This window comes from Lepus europaeus, chromosome 8, assembly GCF_033115175.1.
Source record: "Lepus europaeus isolate LE1 chromosome 8, mLepTim1.pri, whole genome shotgun sequence".
Taxonomy (NCBI): Eukaryota; Metazoa; Chordata; class Mammalia; order Lagomorpha; family Leporidae; genus Lepus; species Lepus europaeus.
The window spans coordinates 11759273-11777511 of record NC_084834.1 but is presented as its reverse complement, the minus strand read 5'-3'; the positions used below and the strand labels follow the sequence as shown (position 1 = coordinate 11777511).

General features: G+C 64.0%; 2 protein-coding genes across 8 annotated transcripts; both read left to right on the top strand.

Moving 5' to 3' along the window:
• The first annotated feature begins 1679 nt into the window (after nucleotides 1-1679).
• Nucleotides 1680-5473, top strand: C8H8orf58 (chromosome 8 C8orf58 homolog). Of its 5 annotated transcripts, none has more exons than XM_062199015.1 (7): nucleotides 1680-1728; nucleotides 2647-3131; nucleotides 3425-3565; nucleotides 3671-3779; nucleotides 3902-4011; nucleotides 4203-4309; nucleotides 4652-5473. In XM_062199015.1, exons 1-7 carry the CDS (start codon nucleotides 1680-1682, stop codon nucleotides 4761-4763), a joined length of 1113 nt encoding a protein of 370 aa, XP_062054999.1. In that variant the 3' UTR covers nucleotides 4764-5473. The 5 variants fall into 5 exon arrangements, with proteins under 5 accessions (XP_062054999.1, XP_062054998.1, XP_062054996.1 ...); XM_062199014.1 differs by having other exon boundaries at nucleotides 3899-4011; XM_062199012.1 differs by having other exon boundaries at nucleotides 3425-3580.
• Nucleotides 5474-6092: 619 nt separating this feature from the next.
• CCAR2 (cell cycle and apoptosis regulator 2) lies at nucleotides 6093-18142 on the top strand. 3 transcript variants are annotated; one of them, XM_062199380.1, is made up of 21 exons: nucleotides 6093-6169; nucleotides 6844-6939; nucleotides 7265-7356; nucleotides 7623-7714; nucleotides 7862-7976; nucleotides 8114-8243; nucleotides 8399-8495; nucleotides 12501-12620; nucleotides 13381-13603; nucleotides 13687-13800; nucleotides 14053-14216; nucleotides 14510-14681; nucleotides 14763-14972; nucleotides 15066-15284; nucleotides 15733-15877; nucleotides 15959-16041; nucleotides 16292-16438; nucleotides 16672-16783; nucleotides 16856-17044; nucleotides 17127-17332; nucleotides 17425-18142. In XM_062199380.1, exons 2-21 carry the CDS (start codon nucleotides 6882-6884, stop codon nucleotides 17467-17469), a joined length of 2733 nt encoding a protein of 910 aa, XP_062055364.1. In that variant the 5' UTR covers nucleotides 6093-6169; nucleotides 6844-6881; the 3' UTR covers nucleotides 17470-18142. The 3 variants fall into 3 exon arrangements, with proteins under 3 accessions (XP_062055364.1, XP_062055363.1, XP_062055362.1); XM_062199379.1 differs by lacking the exon at nucleotides 6093-6169 and adding an exon at nucleotides 6459-6562 and having other exon boundaries at nucleotides 15962-16041; XM_062199378.1 differs by lacking the exon at nucleotides 6093-6169 and adding an exon at nucleotides 6459-6562.
• The last annotated feature ends 97 nt before the right edge of the window (nucleotides 18143-18239 follow it).

Sequence of the window (18239 nt, the reverse complement as noted above, 5' to 3'; positions counted from 1 at the left end):
GCTCTTGGCTTTGCCCTGCCTCCTCCCAGGGCCATGCTAAGCACCAAGCTTGCAGGAAACCTGCTTCCTGGAGCTGGGACTTCCCCAAAGGGGGTGCAGGGGCTCCTGGGCATGGCTGGCCCCAGGCCACTGTCTGCGTGGTTTGAAACTCAGGGCAGCTGCTCACTTGGCCAGGTGCGCAGCGAGGGGGCGGGTGGCTGTGCCGCCCCTCCCATTCCTCCTGCGTGGCTCAGAGGCCGGTGGAGGCCGCAGGCACGCAGGGCCATGGAGCACTCTGCTTGGTGGAGGCTTGCACAGGCCAGCCCAGGGCAGCAGAATGCAAGTGGCAGGGAAGCTGGGAAGTGCACAGCCCCCGTGTCAGGGTGGCCCTGAGCTGGCGCTGGTGTTGGGAGGGGAGCGTGTGTCGGGCGTGGGTGGGGGAGTCCTTGGGAGCCACACACAAAGCTTGTGCTGAGACACGGCATTCCTGCCGGCCGGCTTCCTGTTTCCAGATGCATTCTTGTCCCGGAGTCACCACAGAGACTGCTGGAAATCCAGCCCCACGTTCTGCAGACTCGGGGCGGGATTCGCGTGGGCTGCCTCCCTGCACCTCCCTGTCCTCTCCCCGGGGCCCCCCGGCCGCCTCACCTCCTACCCAGGGAGGGCAGACCTGGGGTTCGGCATGGCTGGGGGTTTGATGCTGCACGGCCTCCTGGGCTGGTGGAAAGCACTTCCTGCCAAGCCGGCATTCTTGGTTTCCCTCTGATGGTGGGGAAGGGGGGTGGAGGTGGACCAGGGCTGGCAGGCGGTTCAGGCTCTTGGCTCTCCTGCCTGCCTGGGGCGTGGCTTTGGGCTACAGTCTCCCCAGGTCACCAGCAACAGGGCACAGAAACTGGTGGTTTGTGGGTCTCTGCCGAACGCTGGGGGCGGGGCGGGGCGGGTGTGTCCTGTTGGAGGGCCCCAGGAGGGTGCAGAGTGAGGCAGATTGGCTTCTTCCTCCTAGTGAGTGAACAGCCACTGGTCCCCGGGGCCCCAGTCCCGCCCCCCAGAGGCCCAGGTGCAAGTTTGCACGTCCACCAGCTCCCTTAGCCTCCAGGGCATTCGGTCCCGTTAGGGTTCCCCAGCCCTGACCCTCGCCCAGGGAGAGCGAGCTCAAAGGCCACCAGCCCCTGGCTGGTCACCTGGTGGTTTACCTGCCTGGCCATTTAAAACCAGGAAGCAGTGGCAGCAGCATCCTAGGGAGGCGTGGGCCCCCTCCTGCGGCCTCCAGGCTACTCCCCGCGCTGCACGCTTCTCCCCCAGCCCCTGCGCCCAACTTTGGAAGAGGCACGGCCAGGCACGGAGTGAAAGGCCTCCCGGGGGCAGGCAGCATCCCCTTCCTTCCCCTCCGCCGCCGCTGGGAGCCCGGCAACGAGCTCTTCCCATTTCCTCCCGGGCTTGCGCGCACGGCAGGAAGCGCCCGGGGAGAGGGGCGGCGCGGCGGGCCCTTACGTTAGCCCCAGCCGGCACTGGTGGGACGCGGTGGAGACGGGGCAGGGAGGTGCTGCCCGCTCGCGGCCCGGACCACCCCGCCCGCCTGCGCGCGCGCACCTGCGCGCCCCTCCCCCGCTGGGAGTGTCCGGGGGCCGCGCCCGGTCCCGGCGCTCGGCGGGGACGCGGCGGGCACCGCCTGGGCGAGCGCCGGGGCCCCGGAGCGGGCCATGCGGGGCCGGCGGCGCGTGTACGGCGTGGAGCCGCTTGGCGGCCGGGGTGAGTCGCCCCTCTCGCATTCGGGCCGGGGCAGCCTCTCTGCGTTCCCGGTTCGGAGGGGCCGAGTGATTGGGCTGGGGACGCCTCGCACGGCGGAGCCCCTCCGGGTCTGGGCGTGAAACCGGCCGCCGCCGCCACCCCCACCCCCGCTTCCCGCGGGTCCGCTTCCCGCTCGCGCCCGACCTGGAGCCTCCCCGCGCGCGGGAGGAGGTCTGGATCCGCCGTCCGCCCCGCCCCACCCCACCCCGCCCCGGCCGGCAGCTCCGCGAAGCCCCGCGCCACGGCGGACCCCTCCCTGCTTGCCCGCAGGCCGCCGCGCCCGGAGAGGGCGCGGGTGGCACCTGGCGCCGCGCGCCCCGCAGGGAGACGTGGGCAGCTCGGTCTGGGCACCACCCCCGGAGGGGGGCCTGGTGCACAGGTGACAGTCCCTGGGGTCCCTGCTGCCTGCGCCAGGTTCCTTTTCCTTCCACCTCGCTTGTCCTTGCCCCAACCCCCAGTGTTTCTGGGTCCACCGAAGGAGAGGTGGTGGCTGTAGCTGTTTTCACCACTGCCTCTCGGGAGGGACAGACCCTCTCTTGCATCCTCACGGAGGGCAGATTGGATCCCAGGCTTGCCCTGCTCCCTCCTTGACTTGGAGGTTCCAGGCGACTTTGGTGGTGGTGGTGGTGGTGGGGGGCGCACAAGGCGTAGCTATCAGGGGAGCTGGGTGGCCACCCCACAGCGCCAAGCGGGCTCCTGCGGCTGACATCCCTGCGGTGAGAGCAACCCCTTCGGATGTCTCCCCAGAAGCGCCGCAGATCCGGGGGCGGGGCCGGCTGCCAGGTGCCCTCCCTCCAGCACAGGACGCCCCTCCCGGCGCCGGGAATGCTGGGGGCCGTGGGCACCGCCCGCCTAGCGCGGTGCCGATTCTGCTTGCAGATGGGGCAGCCGAGGGCTTGGCACGTGGCTGCGTAGTGCCCGGAGTCGCCAGCACCTACCGCCGGATCGCAGAGGCTGCTCCCGCGCGCTCCTCGGGCTCCTGGAAGGGAGATGGCGACCTGAGGACCCTGCGGCGGCAGGTGCCCCTTCTCAAACTGGCCTCCCGGGACTCGGGAGTGGAGATGGCAGTAGGGGACAGCCCCCTGGCCACCTTGCCTGGCTCTGCTCAGGACTTTCTGGACTTGGAGCCCGCCGGGAGCGCTGAGCCCCCCGCCCGGCGAGGCCGGACGCTGGCCAGCCAGAAGCTGGAGCAGGCGCTGGAGCGCTCCCGCCGCCTCCCACCTCCCCCTGCCAACTTGGCGGGACAGCGCGACTCCCCGCAGCCACCAGGCAAGCCTGAGTGTGGCGTGTACCTTTTTGGAGCAACAGAACACGAGTGCACTGGGGCAGAAACAGACCCAGAGGCAGGCCTAGAAGGAGAGGTGGTGAGTGTCCCGGTGCAGGGGGGGCAGGTGGGGACTCCCAGCCCCCTCCCCTTCTCCCTGGAGCTCTCTCGGGGTGGGGCAGTGCTTGTCTCTAATTGACGGCTTCTGGCCTCGCTCCACTCCCAGTGTGTGTAGCACCCCCGCAGAGGGGGTGGGCAGGTATGAGACCTGTCTGGCGCCACGCCCAGCTGGCTGTATGTTCCTCCTCCACCTGCCACTCCGCCCTTGCCGGCTGGCTGAGCAGGTGGGCGGCTGGGGAGCCCAGTGGTCTCTACCTCGCTGTGTTCCCACAGGTGGCGCGGTTGGAGCCTGGAACGTGGGCCTGCCTCCCAGGGCAGGGCCTTCGCTACCTGGAACACCTGTGCCTGGTGCTGGAGCAGTTGGCCAGGCTCCAGCAGCTTTACCTGCAGCTGTGGAGCCAGAGGCTCCCTGGGGTGAGTGGGTCCCAGGTGGGCACTCAGTGAGCAAGGCAGGCGGAGGTGGGACAGCATCGGCCCCTTCCCTCCCGGCCCTGATTACCTCGCCTCTTCTGCACACAGGACCCCGAAGGGGAGGAGCCGGCCCTGGCTACTGCACCTCTCTCCTCGGACAGCCTGGGAAGCGGGGTGCAGGGGCCGTGGGAGCTGCTGCACCAGACAGAGCAGGCAGGTGAGGCTCAGATGTGTTACCCTCTGTGTCCTGCTCCTCATCCCACTAGAAGACCCCGAACCACAGCTCGACGGGGTGGCTCCTTGTTCCTGGCCCTGGCTTACCTGATTCTCTCTCAGAAGGGGTGGAGGCCGCTTTACCCCCAAAGGTGTGGGTGCCCACTGCCAACCCTCCCAGGCTGCCGGAGGCCCCCGTGGAGCCAGCTAACTCCCCATCCTCTCAGGGACATAAGGTAGCTGGTGGCTACATGCGGGCAGGTGGTAGGGTGGGCCGGGGTGGGGGCGGTCGGAGGCCAGAGTCCCCGAGCAAAGAACGGGATTGCTGTTTGCAGCCCACCACTTGTGCTGGTGGCTGTCTGGGAGCTCTGTTGGGGGTGTGTGTGTGTGGGGAGGGCTCTGTGGTGACTCCTTGCTCTCTGCTCAGCGAGACGTCTCCCACTGGGACAAGGTCAAGGTCTTGCTCAACCGGCTCCGCTGGAGGAATCCTCGACACCCGGAGCCCCTCGCCCCTCCTGGTGGTTCTGGCTCAAGGTGGGTCCCGTGCCCATCCTGGGTGAGGCGGGGGAGGAGACTGGAGACTGTGTGGGGTTGAGGGCAGTGGCTTTCCCAAAGCCCACAGGGTGAGTCAGTGACCTAATCTAGACCAGGATATGGGAAGTCACCTCATCTTAACCCCCAACCCTCTGCCCTGGGTCTGTGGGCGGGGCAAGGGGGAGGTACTAAGGCTTCCACAGTGGGCGGAGCGGACCTTGCTGGGGTTGTGTGTGTGTCATACTGAATGGTTCTCTCTGGGGAACTAATATTTTCGACCGCAGCTAAGCAATCTCCCCCAACTCCTTTGGTTCTTCCAGCCTTGATTCTTCTCTTTCACAGGACTGGGTCTAGGGACCTCCCTGAAGGGCCTCAGTACCACCCCCACCGGAACACCTATATGCCATCCTCAGTGGTTAAGAAGCAACGAGCCAAAAACCTTTCTGTATGTTGAGCCCTCCTGGGGCACCTGGTGATCCTGGGTGGAGCCTCCTTGGCCCTTGTTCCCGCTGCTGCTTTCTCTGCATTGCCAAGGATCGGCTGCTGCCGCCCGTGCTTGTCTCTGGGCTCAGGGCTGAGTCTCCCGCCAACAGCTCGCAGCGGCTCCAGGCCTCCCGCTCTTTGCCGGAAGCTCCCGGCTTAGACCGCGAGAACGAACTTATTTATCAGGTGCCGGTGGCATGCGTCTGGGCCCAGCACGCTGCAGCTGTGTGTATGCACAATAATATAGCAGTCTTTGCTGGCCGTCGGTGGTGTCAACTGGCTGGACCCAACCAGTTGTCCTGGAATCACGCGTCCCAAGCGCTGGTCCTCTGGCCCTTCTGAGCTGTGAAAGAACTGACCTCCAGACGGCAGTGAGCTGATCCGATACCGACTTGCGTCCTTGCACCTGCACGGGGGCCAGGACACAGCTTTGGCTTGTCTGCACCCTGCGTTGCGTCTTGCCCTGGAGCAGAGCACCGGGGCGGGGAGGGTCTGGGACCACGCGGGGCGTCGGAGTTCGGTTGCTCTGCTCCTTGCTGGCTTTACCACGTCAGAGCTGAACGCAGAGGCCCGCGGCGACAGATCTCTGAGCCACAGCCTCCCACTCGGGGTGACGCCAGCCCTACCTACCTCACAGTCTTGTTATGAGGATCAAGTGAGATTAAACCGCCTCAAAGTGCCTTGTGGATGTTAAATGACGGGGACAGCGAGGGGGTGGGCCGGAGGGAGCTGGGCGGGGCGAGTAACTGGGAGCCCAGGGGGATCGGGGCCGCTAACGGGGGCTAAAATGGCCAGGCCCCCGGCCGGGGTCTGGGCAGGTTATTTTACCCAGGTCCCAGGCGTCGCACTGGAGCATTAGGGACTTAGTCCTGACTTGCTGACCTCCTTCCCCTCCCCACCCCGCCGTGGGCGCGGTCAATGGGCGGTCTGGGGTAGGGGCGGGGGTCGTTGGCTTGAGTCAGGCCTAGGGATGACGACTAGAAACGGCTGCTTCTCAGACTTCTCCTCTCCATGCTGCAGCCATGGGGCTGCGAGGGGAAGGGGGTGCGAGCCCCTCGCGCTTTGGCCCCAGCTGCGTCGGGACCAGGAACCGATGCGCCGAGGCTTCCTTTTCTAAGGGGAACGCTTAAGCGGGGACACCGCCGCGGCAGCCGATCCCGAAGGCGCACTTCCGCTCCGCCGCGGCCGCGGGATGGCAGGCCGGCGTGGGGGGAAGGGAGAGGTCGGCGCAGACGGGGGAGGGACCATATCCGGAAGAGTGGCAGCTTCCGACCAGTGGTCGCGCTTCCGGCGCGGCGCTTCCGGCGGCGGCGGCGGCGGCAGCGGCGGCGGTTCCGGGTGCCTTTGTCCCCCCGGTGTTGCGGCCCTGGCCCGCAGGTGGGTCGGGCGCCCCCCCCAGCCGCCCCTCTGCCGTTGGGCCTCGTCGTCGGCCGAGAGGCCGCGTGGGGCCGGGCGGCGGAGCTGCCCCGGGGGGCGCGGAAGGGGCCGAGCCCCCCTCGCCGTGCACGTCCCGTTTCCCTGGCAACGGCCTCGGCCCCGGGGGCGGGAGGAGGAGGAGGAGGAAGAGGAAGCTCGCGCCGTCGTCCTCCCGCGGTGGGCTCGTCGGCCCGGGAGACGCGGCGGAGGCGGGCAGGCGAGGCCGCGGGGACAACGGGCCGGGCTTCCGGGGAGCGGGCCCACGCCGGCCGCCGCCTCCATCTTCCCGGGCCCGGCGCCGAGCGGCCGTTTCTGAATGAATGGCTGTCGTCCCGGCCGCCGGCCGCTCCGGGGGTGGGTGGCCCCGTGCGGGGAGCGCCGGGCCGGTGCGCCCGCGGTTTGGCGGGTCTGCTGGCGTTGTCTGGGAGGGTGGGTTCTGTCTCCGCGAGCCGGCGGGGCAGGGGCACCTGCCGCCGGCCGTGCGGGCCGCGGGCCCGCTGTCACCGCTGACTTCATTTCCTGCTGCCGCTCGTGCCCCGCCGTCCGCCGCCTCCATTCATTCCCAGGCTCCAGGCGCGCCGCCTCCCGGGACGTTTGCTGTCCGAGCGGTGCACCCACTTCTCTTCCCGTTGCAGGTTTCCCCTCGAGACTCAGAGACAGGACCGCCTTCCCCATGTCCCAGTTTAAGCGCCAGCGGATCAGCCCGCTGCCGGGGGGCCGCAGCTTCTCAGGTGATGTCTGCCTCCCTTACCTGGGCTCAGGCTGGGACATCCGGGCTCTGGGGGTGGGGGTGGGGGTGGGAGGGGGGTTCCTTTCCAGAAGTATGGCTGCTGGGTTTCCTCGTGCGCTCTGGTTAGTTTCCTTTGCGCTTGGCTGCAAATATCTCCCAGGAAAAGGAGAGGCGCCCGCTGGGGGTGGCCGGGGAAGCCCTGAGGAGGAGCTGGCCGGAGCCCGCGTGCCCTCTGGAGGTCTCCGCGGGTCTCCGCATCCCCCAGCTAACTCCGGGGTATCATGTGGCCCGTGGACTTCCTGGAGCTTGTTCCTCTGTCCCCGTAGGCGCGGCCTCCACGTCGCTTCTGGGCCCTCCTCCTGGTCTGCTCACTCCTCCTGTGGCCACAGACTTGTCCCAAAATGCCCGGCACCTGCAGGTAGGTTGGGCATCTTTGCTAGTGAGTTCTGGCGCTCGGGCTGCCCCAGCATTCCCGACTCCAGCCTGGTGCAGTTCACGTCTTAGGCTGGGGAGTCTGGGTTTCTGGTACTGGGGGTGCCTTTTGGAGTTCAGGAAGGACAGGAACTCCCAGAATGCTCCTGAGCCCAGGGCCAGCTTGTTGCCCTCGTCTGCAGGGCGGGCTCTCTGCACGACCGCGTCTCTGTGTGGATCTGGGGGCTCCCTGTTCACGGCGCTCTCTTCCAGGGCGGGGAGAAGCAGCGGGTCTTCACCGGCATCGTTACCAGCTTGCACGACTACTTCGGGGTGGTGGACGAAGAGGTCTTCTTCCAGCTAAGGTAGGCTGAGGCTGGCCTCCGTGCCGGCAGCCCGTTGGCAGGGGGGCGCCACGCAAGGTGGGAGATGTCCTGACGGGCAGACGGGAAGGGCCTCTCGAGGGCCCTGGGCGGCACTGCTCACGGGGCCTCCTGGCCTATGTGCCGCAGCGTGGTGAAGGGCCGGCTGCCCCAGCTGGGCGAGAAGGTGCTGGTGAAGGCGGCATACAACCCCGGCCAGGCGGTGCCCTGGAACGCCGTCAAGGTGCAGACGCTCTCCAACCAGGTACTCACGCGTCTCCCCCGAGCGTGTGCGTGTGCGGTGGGAAGGGAGGTGGGGGTCGAGGGGATGGGGCCGCGTCTTCCCGAGCGAGTGGGTGCAGCAGCCGTGGGGTCCTGAGTTGCCTGGCTCCTGTCCTGCAGCCACTGCTGAAGTCCCCAGCACCTCCCCTTCTGCACGTGGCAGCCCTGGGCCAGAAGCAAGGGATTCTGGGAGCTCAGCCCCAGTTGATCTTCCAGCCTCACAGGATTCCTCCCCTCTTTCCTCAAAAACGTGAGTGCCAGCGGCGTGGACGCTGGGGCAGGCCTCACGGGGCACTTGGGCTGCTCTCGGGACAGAAGTGGGTACTTTTGGGCCCTGGAAGAAAGGGAGGGGCACGCTGGCGGGTGTTTAGGGTTTCGCAGTCACTGGCCATTTCCTTTCTGCAGCACTCAGTCTCTTCCAAACATCCCACACGCTTCACCTGAGCCACCTGAACCGATTTCCCGCCAGGGGCCCTCACGGACGGCTGGATCAGGGCCGAAGGTAGGATTTGTTTATTTGCCCTTAGGAGCAGTGCCCCCCTCCCCGCTACCTGTTGGTGCTAACATTCTTTTTTTTTCGCAGCTAGATCCTAGCTCTGTCATGAAGTAGGCAGGCGCTGAGCTATGTGTGCACAGGTTGGAACTTCACACACCGGCTCAGTAGGGGTTTGACACAGTTCATCTTTCCAAATGTCACGTTGAGGTGTGTTTTCAATACATGATTTCATTTCTTGGCCCTTAAGACTGAGATACCAAGAATGAAAATTGTCAGGAAAATGCTAAGGTGCGAAGAAAAGTAGCACTGAGGTGTCTCTCGGGTGCACCGGGTGGTTAGTGTGTGTTACAGTGTGCACGCTGCCATGCCTCGGGCTTGGACACAGCTCTCTTGGCTGTCTGTGGAGCAGGCATGGTGCCATGCTGGCTGGCCCTGGGCCACGTGGCAGCGTCAGGGACCCGCACAGGAGCAGGCCGGCTGTCCTCTTCCCGGGTCACGTGTCCTGTACCCTGCCTGACATCCTTACATACTCTAGGAATCTTCAGAAAGTTCACAAAAAAGGCGTGCTGTAAATAAGCTATGCGTAGATTTCAAAATTAGTTTGCACCACAGTAAACTTACGTTTAGTTCCAGTTCTCGAGCTCTGTGCAGGCCCCTGTGTCTGCAAGGTTCACCTCTGGACTAGTGTGCGAGACACAGCCTGGTCGTGTGTGTGTTCATCTTCACGTTGTGTGGTGCAAGGTGTCAGTCAGTGCGTAGTAAACAGGAAGGCACGCTGCGCCCCCACCCGCCGTCACCCGCTGCGCAAGTGTCACGTCTGCCCACTGCCCCTGCTTGACTGCATTTTAAGGTGGAATTTCTGTAGATGGCCAGGCACAAATCCTAGGCGGACGATTGTGACAAACGGAAAATCCCATGTTAAGATTGGGACTTCCGGAAGGTTCCCTCATGCTGTTGGAGCTCTCTTGTGAAGTGTGAGCTGTTCAGAGCAGGGAGCCGCTGTCCCACATGGCTGTAGGTTGTCGCGTGGTGAGGCTCGCGGTGGGAACCCGAGGGGCCTGGGCTCACTGGGCGTGGCCACGTGATGAGCGCGTCTCCCCGGCAGCCGGTGCTCTAGGACTGTTTTCACATGATCTCTGCTCCGGACACTTGGTCCCGTGTGCTCCCTCTGATGCCTGTTTGCACACAGCTGTCTCCCGTTCTGTGCCTCTCCCTGGGCTTCGAGCCTCCCTGTGTCTAGGAAAGGCTTCTTTGCAGCCACAGCACAAGTACTCCTGGTGGTGGTGTGGCCAGCGTAGAGCTCAGCGGCCCCGGTGCGCTCTACAGCAGGTTCAAGTTCAGGTTCTCCTTCCGGTCTCTTGGATTTGATTGTCCTGGCGACGCCAAGTTCCGTGTAGGGCCTGTTGGCCATCGTGCTGCCGTGTCACAGCTTGCGGGAAAAGGAAGTAGCACGGTTGGAGGGAGACAGCGCTGTCAGGCGGGAGAGGGGACTTGCAGTTGAGGAGGGAGTGGGTGGAGATGGGGGCCCCCGGGGGACCGTTACTTTAGGAAGGACTTGGTCGCTGGCGCCACGGCTCACTAGGCTAATCCTCCGCCTTGCGGCTCCGGCACACCGGGTTCTAGTCCCGGTCGGGGCACCGATCCTGTCCCGGTTGCCCCTCTTCCAGGCCAGCTCTCTGCTGTGGCCAGGGAGTACAGTGGAGGATGGCCCAAGTGTTTGGGCCCTGCACCCCATGGGAGACCAGGAGAAGCACCTGGCTCCTGCCATCGGACCGGCGCAGTGCGCCGGCCGCAGCGTGCCTACCGCGGCGGCCATTGGAGGGTGAACCAATGGCAAAAGGAAGACCTTTCTCTCTGTCTCTCTCTCACTGTCCACTCTGCCTGTCAAAAAGAAAAAAAAAAAGAAAGAAAGAAAAAAAAAAAAAAGGAAGGACTTGGCCACGGTGGCGTGCACGGGTGCTGAGGTTTCGGCGTGCAGGAGCCGTGTCTGCATGGGCCGCGCCTGCTGAACCGCCGAGGTTTTAGGCGGGTGCATCCGGCTCGTTTGTGCCGCTGTGGCTGCTGGGGTGTTTGTACTGGTGCTGCCTGACCGTGCCGTGGACGCCGCGTGATCGGGCGGCGCAGGTTAACTAGAGGTCGAGGCGGTTCCTCACGAGCAGTTGTCAGAACGGCTGGGGGACACTTCCTGCCTTGCAAGACGGACGCAGCGGCGTCTGCTGGGGGAGCCGAGCAGGCTGTTGCCCGATGCAGATGCGTCTGTGTGGGGAGGTGAGCCAGGGGCCCAGGGTGAGAGAGCAGAGACCTCGTGTGCGGTGTGGCTGGCCTGGTCACTCGGGGGTAATGAACAGGAAAGTGGCCCCGGTTCGTCTAAGAGGAAAGCAGAAATAGAGCACCTGGTGAACGTTAACCAGCTCGGTCACCGGGGCGTGAACAGCTGGACGGTTGTATTCCTCCTGTGGTGGGCCGGCCTTCTCTCCCCGATCTGGCGTGATGCGGGCCTGGGGGCCTTTTCTCGGTTCTGTTTGTCCCGCGTCCATGATAGAACACTGTATGGGCGCACCAGGGAGCAGGCGCTGTTATGTAAGGTCAGAGTAACCAAAGCGTGGAGTCCCCGTCACTAGCAGGCAGGTGCTGGGGAGCTGCAGGAGGAGTTCTGGAGAGGGAAGTCGCTCGCTGCGGAGTCTGTCGCTGGTTGTTGCTGTGCACGTCCTCTGCAGTTGTAGTGTTATCTTGGTGCATTTTAAATACCGTTTCCGTATTTGCAGCATAAGCCTCATGATTGCCTTATTAACTACAAACCTTCAGGTGTTGCTGGGTATGTTTGTGGTTTTCTTTATTTACTTGAAAGGCAGAGTTGGAAGGAGAGGCAGAGATCTTCCTTCTGCTGGTTCCCTTCCCAGATGGCCATACTGGCTGGGGCTGGGCCAGGAGCTTCCGCCCGGTGTCCTGCGGAGGTGGCAGGGGCCTAAGCACTTGAGCCGTCCTCCACTGCTTTCCCAGGCCATGAGCAAGGAGCTGGGTGGGAAGCGCAGCAGCCAGGATTTGCGTGGGTGCCCACGTGGGCTGCTGGCACTGCAGGCGGCGGCTTTACCCGCTGTGCCACAGCGCCGGCCCCAACGTTCTCTTTTGAGTTAACTTTCTTGTGATATATTTTTTCCTCCTGCTCCCCCCTCTTCCTAGCTCCCATATTTTTCCATAGAATGCCTTGATCAGACAACGTTTTGCAAGTATTTTCTCCTAGTTGAGGTTTGCTGCTTTCTTAAATGAGTGCTTCAGTTTTATGCTCGTTGTTTTGTGTTTTGGTTAGTTCTTGCTAACTCCTCTTACGCAATTCTTTGTTATTAGCGGGGAGGTAAGTGAGGAGAGGCAGGCTCCCAGCTCCAGGCCTGGGATGGAGTGGGCCCTTCCCAGCCAGGCCTGTGGCCACCTGCTACCCCTGAGAGCTGAGATTCCTCTCGGAGATAAGTCTCCCAAGAGTAGAAGTACTGGAGCAAAAGCTTTGAGCCTCTGGATGTGTACCGTTAAGAGTTTGTTGCTAAGAACTATTTCCTATGGACCCCATAGCATGTTCCTATAAATGTGTCATTTGGTAGAAAGCAAAAGCCACTTATGTTGTTTTCCTCATTTAAAAACAATTTATGTTAAACATAGATGATTAATCAAGTTCAGAGAAATACAAGAAAATTATAAGCCTATCAGATGCATCCACCATTAATATTTTATTTCAGTCTTTTCAAGCTTTTGTTTTGCACAGCAGAGGCCTACTACATATGAAACATTGCACGCTGGGCTCTTTCCTAACCACGAGCAGTTTTTGGGCACTTTAAGAGTTAAGACACCCACATGGACGTCTTTGTGATGATCCGTCCTGTGGCTGTTGGCACGGCTGCTCTCTCCCTCTCTTCAGTGTTGGGGGCACGTCGTCTCCAGCTCTTTCTTTGTAGACGAGTGTGTATTGAATGCATAAATGACAGTGTGGTTTCTTACTCCTGGCGATGGATGAACCTCCAGCGACGACCACGACTCCAAGAAACGCAAGCAGCGGGCTGGTGGAGAGCCTTGGGGTGCTAAGAAACCAAGGCATGACCTGCCTCCCTACCGGGTCCACCTCACTCCCTACACAGTGGACAGGTGAGTGGCAGAGCTGGGGGTGGGGTCCCGAGGCTTGGACTGCTAACGGTTCTTGTGTCAGGGAGGCCCAGCCCATGCCTGTGAGTTCTGACAGCCCTTTTTAAAAAGGCACAAGAAATATACTGTTCGGTGCTTTGCTGCTTTGCCTAATAGAGCTTGGAGTTTGTTCCACGGTAACGTTAGATCAAGTTCATTGTTTCCGGTTTGCATCTAGTCATCCTACATCCTGTTGTAACCGTTGCCCCTGCGTGCGCAAGTGCAGAACGCCTCACTGAGACCAGGTCATAGAGACGGGCGGCTGGCTCAGGGCCCGTCTCACGCTCCTCTCCAGGAGCCTGGCCTGCGTCCCCCGTGGACAGCTGCCGCCACTGTGCCATCAGACGTTTTCATCTTCGTCAGTCTAATGGGTGAAGACTGATATTCCGATTCGCTTCAACTATAAATAAGATGGAGCATGTTTTCATGGGCTTTTAAGTCTTACATTCCTTTTGCTGTTGGCGTCAGTTTTCCCAGTTTTGGCTTAGGCTTTTGGACTTCCGGTTACGGACTTGTGAGTTCTTTTAAATCCAGACGGCGACTGTTACTGTCGTGTACTGTCTGTCCCCCGCCCCTGCCTGGTTTGGCTTGCTTTGACCTTCTGGTCTGAGACGAGATGTGATCAGTGTTTGTCTTTTGAGGTGCCCGCGGCAGTCCTGGACAGACGGCTGCCCGCCCTTCTCCGACGCGCGGTCCCCGAGTGCGGAACCCTTGTGTCTTGCAGCCCCAGCTGTGACGTCCTAGAACTCCAGCGCCGATACCGCAGCCTCCTGGTGCCGTCCGACTTCCTGTGCGTGCACCTGAGCTGGCTGTCGGCTTTCCCTCTGAGCCAGCCCTTTCCCCTCCACCACCCGAGCCGGATCCAGGTCTCTGCAGAGGCGGCGGCAGCTCCAGAGCCAGCTGCGGAGCCCAGCCCTGCCGACAGCGCCGCCGCCTACAGCTCCAAGGTAGACGGACCGCGCCCGCCCCTCTGCCCCTTCGCTGGGGGCTGGGGAAGGCGCTGAGTCTCCTCCGTGCCGCCCCCGCCCAGGTCCTGCTGCTCTCCTCCCCGGGCTTAGAGGAACTGTACCGCTGCTGCATGCAATTTGTGGATGACATGGCCGAGCCAAGGGAGACGCCGGAACATCCTCTGAAGCAGATCAAGGTGGGAGCTGGACTGTGAAATGGACTGATGATGTCTGGTCTGGGTCAGTGACCTGGAGAACCCAGGCTGGAAGAGGCCCCTCCTACCCAAGGGGACAGCGCCCCTCAGGGTTGTCCTCACTTGTGAGAGCGGAGCGCCCCCTTGTGTGGACGACTCGTCACTACTGCCTGTGCCTTCACTCCTGGGTGGTGCAGTTGGGGAGAGCCAGGGAAGTGGGCCTGTGTCTCTTATCCCTCATCTCTTTTTTTGTAGTTCTTGCTGGGCCGGAAAGAAGAAGAGGCAGTGCTGGTGGGGGGCGAGTGGTCTCCCTCCCTGGACGGCCTCGACCCCCAGGCTGACCCGCAGGTGCTGGTGCGCACGGCCATCCGCTGTGCACAGGCCCAGACCGGCATCGACTTGAGCACCTGCACTAAGTGGTGAGTGGCCTTGCCTGAGCCCGAGGGCGGAGCCTGCCTGCCTCCCTCCCCTGCAGCTGCCGCACAGGTGCAGGGCTGGGGCCTGAGCCCGACCAGGGCTGTGCGCGCTCTGGCCCCAGCCAGTGTGCCATGGTTGACTGCCGCCTCTGGCTCCGCGCTGTTTGAGGGCTCGGTCGGCGTCTCTCATGTCAGCACGTGGATCGTGCTCTTGTGAGCTGGCCCGGGAGGGTGGCAGCTGCCTGTGTGTGCAGTGTGTAAGGCGAGGACGGCCTCTCTCCTGTCGCCGGGAGCAGGTGGCGCTTTGCCGAGTTCCAGTACCTGCAGCCGGGCCCGCCTCGGCGGCTGCACACAGTGGTGGTGTACCTGCCAGACGTCTGGAGCATCATGCCCACGCTGGAGGAGTGGGAGGCCCAGTGCCAGCAAAGAGCTGCAGAGGCAGCCGCCACGCCCCAGCAGGCGTCAGGGGTGAGGCTGCGCTGGGGAGGAGCCTGGGCGGGAGGGGCCCTGAGCCCGCGCCTGAGCCTCACATCCTGGCTGGTGTTGCAGGAAACGGAGCCTGCTGAACAGGCCCCCGACACGGCGGAGCAGGCAGCCGACCCTCCTGAGGCCGGCACACAGCAGGACGCGGACACCGACCTCCCGGAAGCCCCCCCACCCCCTCTGGAGCCTGCGGTCACTGCACGTCCTGGCTGTGTGAACCTGTCGCTCCAGGGCATTGTGGAGGACCGGAGGCCCAAAGAAAGGGTCTCTTTTGAGGCAGGTGTCGGGCCTGGGGAGTCGGGGTGGTGCACGGGGGAGGGGAGGGGAGGGGGGAACACTCAGGCCAGCCCCTGCCGCCTCGCCCCACAGGTGATGGTGTTGGCCGAGCTGTTCCTGGAGATGCTGCAGCGGGACTTCGGCTACAGGATTTACAAGATGCTGCTGAGCCTTCCGGAAAAGGCCGCGTCCCCCCCAGAACCCGAGAAGGAGGAGGCGGCCAAGGACGACGCGGTCAAAGAGGTGGCGACCAAGGAGTCGAAGGAGGAGGTGCAGAGCGAGGGTGCGGCTGCCGAGTCCGATGCCCCCCTGGTGAGTGCCCCTCACCTGTGCCGGGCACTGCTGCCAGCACTCCCCGCTCCTGGGAAACCTGGTGCAGGCGCAGGCCTAGGGAGGTCAGGCCCTCGCCAGCTCAGCGTGCCTGAGAGAACAGAGGGGTATCTACCACCGTGAGTGCGCCCGACCCGGGCTTGGGCCTGGTTAGCACTGGGGTGGGAGGAGAGAGGGCATTTTGAATGCCTGAGAGTTAACAAGGAATAATAAGGGTGTTTTTTAAAAGCTTTTCTAAAACCCAACTCTCCTCCTTGCTCGAGTACCTGCCCAGTAAATGTGGCTTCTCCTGGGACTGGGACTACGGCCAGGTGGCTGGCGAGTGCCCCGGGGGCCCTGGGTCTCGGGCAGTGGGCAGTGAGGCGGTGCCGGCACGGTGGCACTGAGCTGTCGCAGGCCGCCGCCTCCTCACCCCCGGCCGTGTCCGCAGAAGGAAGACGGGCTGCTGCCCAAGCCGCCCCCTGCCGGCGGGGAGGAGGAGGAGAAGCCGCGGGCAGAGGCGGCCGAGGACCTGTGCGAGATGGCCCTGGACCCCGAGCTGCTGCTGCTCCGGGATGACGGCGAGGAGGAGTTCGGTGAGGCCGGCGGCGGGCGCGGCGCAGGCCCTGGGGCCCCGGGGGCGCGCACTGCCCCGGGTGAGCTGAGGCTTTGTGCAGCAGGAGCGAAGCTGGAGGACGCCGAGGTGCGCTCTGTCGCCTCCAACCAGTCAGAGGTGGAGTTCTCCTCGCTCCAGGACATGGTGAGGCCCCCCGCTCTGTCCTGGGGGTGCTCCCAGGAGCTGTGGTTCTTGGCCCACGGTGGGCGCCAGGAGCGCCTCGCGTGCTCACCGTTGGGGTACAGGAAGAAGGGCTCTGGCCCAGGTTCCCTGGTCTCGGGGCCCGGCCCAGCATTTCCCAGCCACCTCACGGGCACGGGCGCGGTTGGAGCTGAACACCGAGCCAGCCGCCCAGGGACGGTTTGTGAACCTCGCTCACCGGTTTCCTTCGCAGCCCAAGGAGCTGGACCCTTCCGCCGTGCTCCCCTTGGACTGCCTCCTTGCTTTCGTCTTTTTCGATGCCAACTGGTGTGGCTACCTGCACCGGCGGGACTTGGAGAGGATCCTGCTCACCCTGGGGATCCGGCTCAGCGCAGAGCAGGTAGGAGACAGAGCCCGAGGTTGTCCAGCTGCCGGCTCACGCCCTGGATGCCTGGACCTCCAGCGCGGTCTCCCGTGGGGTGGCAGGGCCCTCTGCTGCTGCTGCCTCTCAGGCGCCGGGTGCGTTAGCAGGGAGCTGGGTCAGAAGGCGAGGCGGGACTTTGGGGGGTGGGGGCTTAGCCCACCCGCGCAGGCCACTCCTGGTCAGCGGTGTGTGCTCCCTGTGTGTTGCAGGCCCAGCAGCTGGTCAGCAGGGCGGTGACCCAGCACATCTGCCAGTACCGCAGCCTGCAGTACAGCCGCCAGGAGGGCGTGGACGGCGCGGCCTGCGAGGAGCTGCTCTGCGGTATGTGGTGCTGCCTGTGGGCCGCCGCCGCCGCCTCCCAAAGCCTGGCCTCACGTCCTCTCCCCACCCCAGGAAACCTGGACCTGCTGCCACCTCCTGGGAAGCGCGCGGAGGCCGGCGCTGCCCCCGCGGAGCACGAAGGCCTGGTGCCCCACAACGGCAGCCTCATCAATGTGGGCAGCCTGCTGCAGCGCGCCGAGCAGCAGGACAGCGGGCGGCTCTACTTGGAGAACAAGATCCACACGCTGGAGCTGAAGCTGGGTGAGTGGCCGGGGCCTCGGGGGCCCCGTGTGCGGCCCGGGGCCCGACTGAGCGGCGGTCTCTGTCGTGTTCCTGCCCTTAGAGGAGAGCCATAGCCGGTTCTCAGCCGCCGAAGTGACCAACAAGACGCTGGCGGCCGAGATGCAGGAGCTGCGAGGCCGGCTGGCCGAGGCCGAGGAGACGGCGCGGACGGCTGAGCGGCAGCGGGCCCAGCTTCAGCGGCTGCTGCAGGACTTCCGCCGGCGCCTCACGCCCCTGCAGCTCGAGGTGCAGCGCATGGTGGAGAAGGTGAGGCGCTAGGCTTGGGAGCCCCCGGGGACAGCGGGTCGGCGGCCCCGGCCACCACGCCTGCCCCTCTGCTGCTGCCCCGTCTCCCGCAGGCTGAGGGCTGGGTCGAGAGGGAGGAGCCGGCGCCCAGCAACTGAGAGACTGGCGCAGCTGCGACGCTGGGAGGCCAGCGGCGGAGCCTGGTGGCGTCAGAGCCCTTTTGGTACGGGAGCGCAGCCGCGGCAGGACCTGGGAGCCCGAGGAGCGGCGGCTGACTTTGGGCTCAGCCGCTGCGGGGGACGGCCGGCCATCAGCGTGGGGGCCCGGGCGACGTGGAATGGATGTGAGAGGAACCCAGTTCCCGTTACAGCTAAATACAACATCTTCTGCACCCCCTAGAATGTCATTTTGCCCCCAAACCTTGGAATTCTCCTGGGGCCTTTGTAGTCTTGTGCTTTCTCTCTCCTGTCCTGTCGGGTTTCGCTAAGGCAGGGGAGGTGCAGGCTGGAGTCTGTGACGAGGTCTGAGCAGCAGAGGCGGGGCCCAGCGGGGCGGCTGAGCAGCCCCCTTGGCCGAGCGTGACGCCTGGGGTTCCAGGTGCGGGCTCCCCGGGGGCAGGGGCTCCCGCGGCCGTCAGGGACGGAGCCTGTGCAGAGAGCTCTCGGTGCGGGGCTGCGGGGGCCAGGCAGCCACCCCAGGAGGAACCGGCACCTCTTCCCGGCTCCTGTGTTCAGAATGTGGATTGGCTCTGGCCCAGCCCTTGCCCCCGTAATTCTCACCCCTTTCCATAATCCGTGGTTTCTGTTTGACTTTGTATATAAAGTTGGTTTTTTTTTTTTTTTTTGGCTTTTTGTTTTTTAAATAAACCAAAGTCAAAAAACAAAGCAAGCGTGTCAGCTGTAGCTCTCCCCTACTCCTAGGCTTGCCC

Bases quoted from the DNA above. Each gene is read 5' to 3' on its own strand.
- CCAR2 (XM_062199378.1), top strand. From the start codon at position 6,529: ATGGCTGTCGTCCCGGCCGCCGGCCGCTCCGGGG. The intron at 14,217-14,509 runs GTGAGTGGCCTT...CGCCGGGAGCAG, and splicing joins TTGAGCACCTGCACTAAGTG to GTGGCGCTTTGCCGAGTTCC. The intron at 14,973-15,065 runs GCAGGTGTCGGG...CTCGCCCCACAG, and splicing joins AAGAAAGGGTCTCTTTTGAG to GTGATGGTGTTGGCCGAGCT.
- C8H8orf58 (XM_062199011.1), top strand. From the start codon at position 1,680: ATGCGGGGCCGGCGGCGCGTGTACGGCGTGGAGCCGCTTGGCGGCCGG. The intron at 1,729-2,646 runs GTGAGTCGCCCC...TTCTGCTTGCAG, and splicing joins GGAGCCGCTTGGCGGCCGGG to ATGGGGCAGCCGAGGGCTTG. The intron at 4,310-4,651 runs GTGGGTCCCGTG...TCTCTTTCACAG, and splicing joins CCTGGTGGTTCTGGCTCAAG to GACTGGGTCTAGGGACCTCC.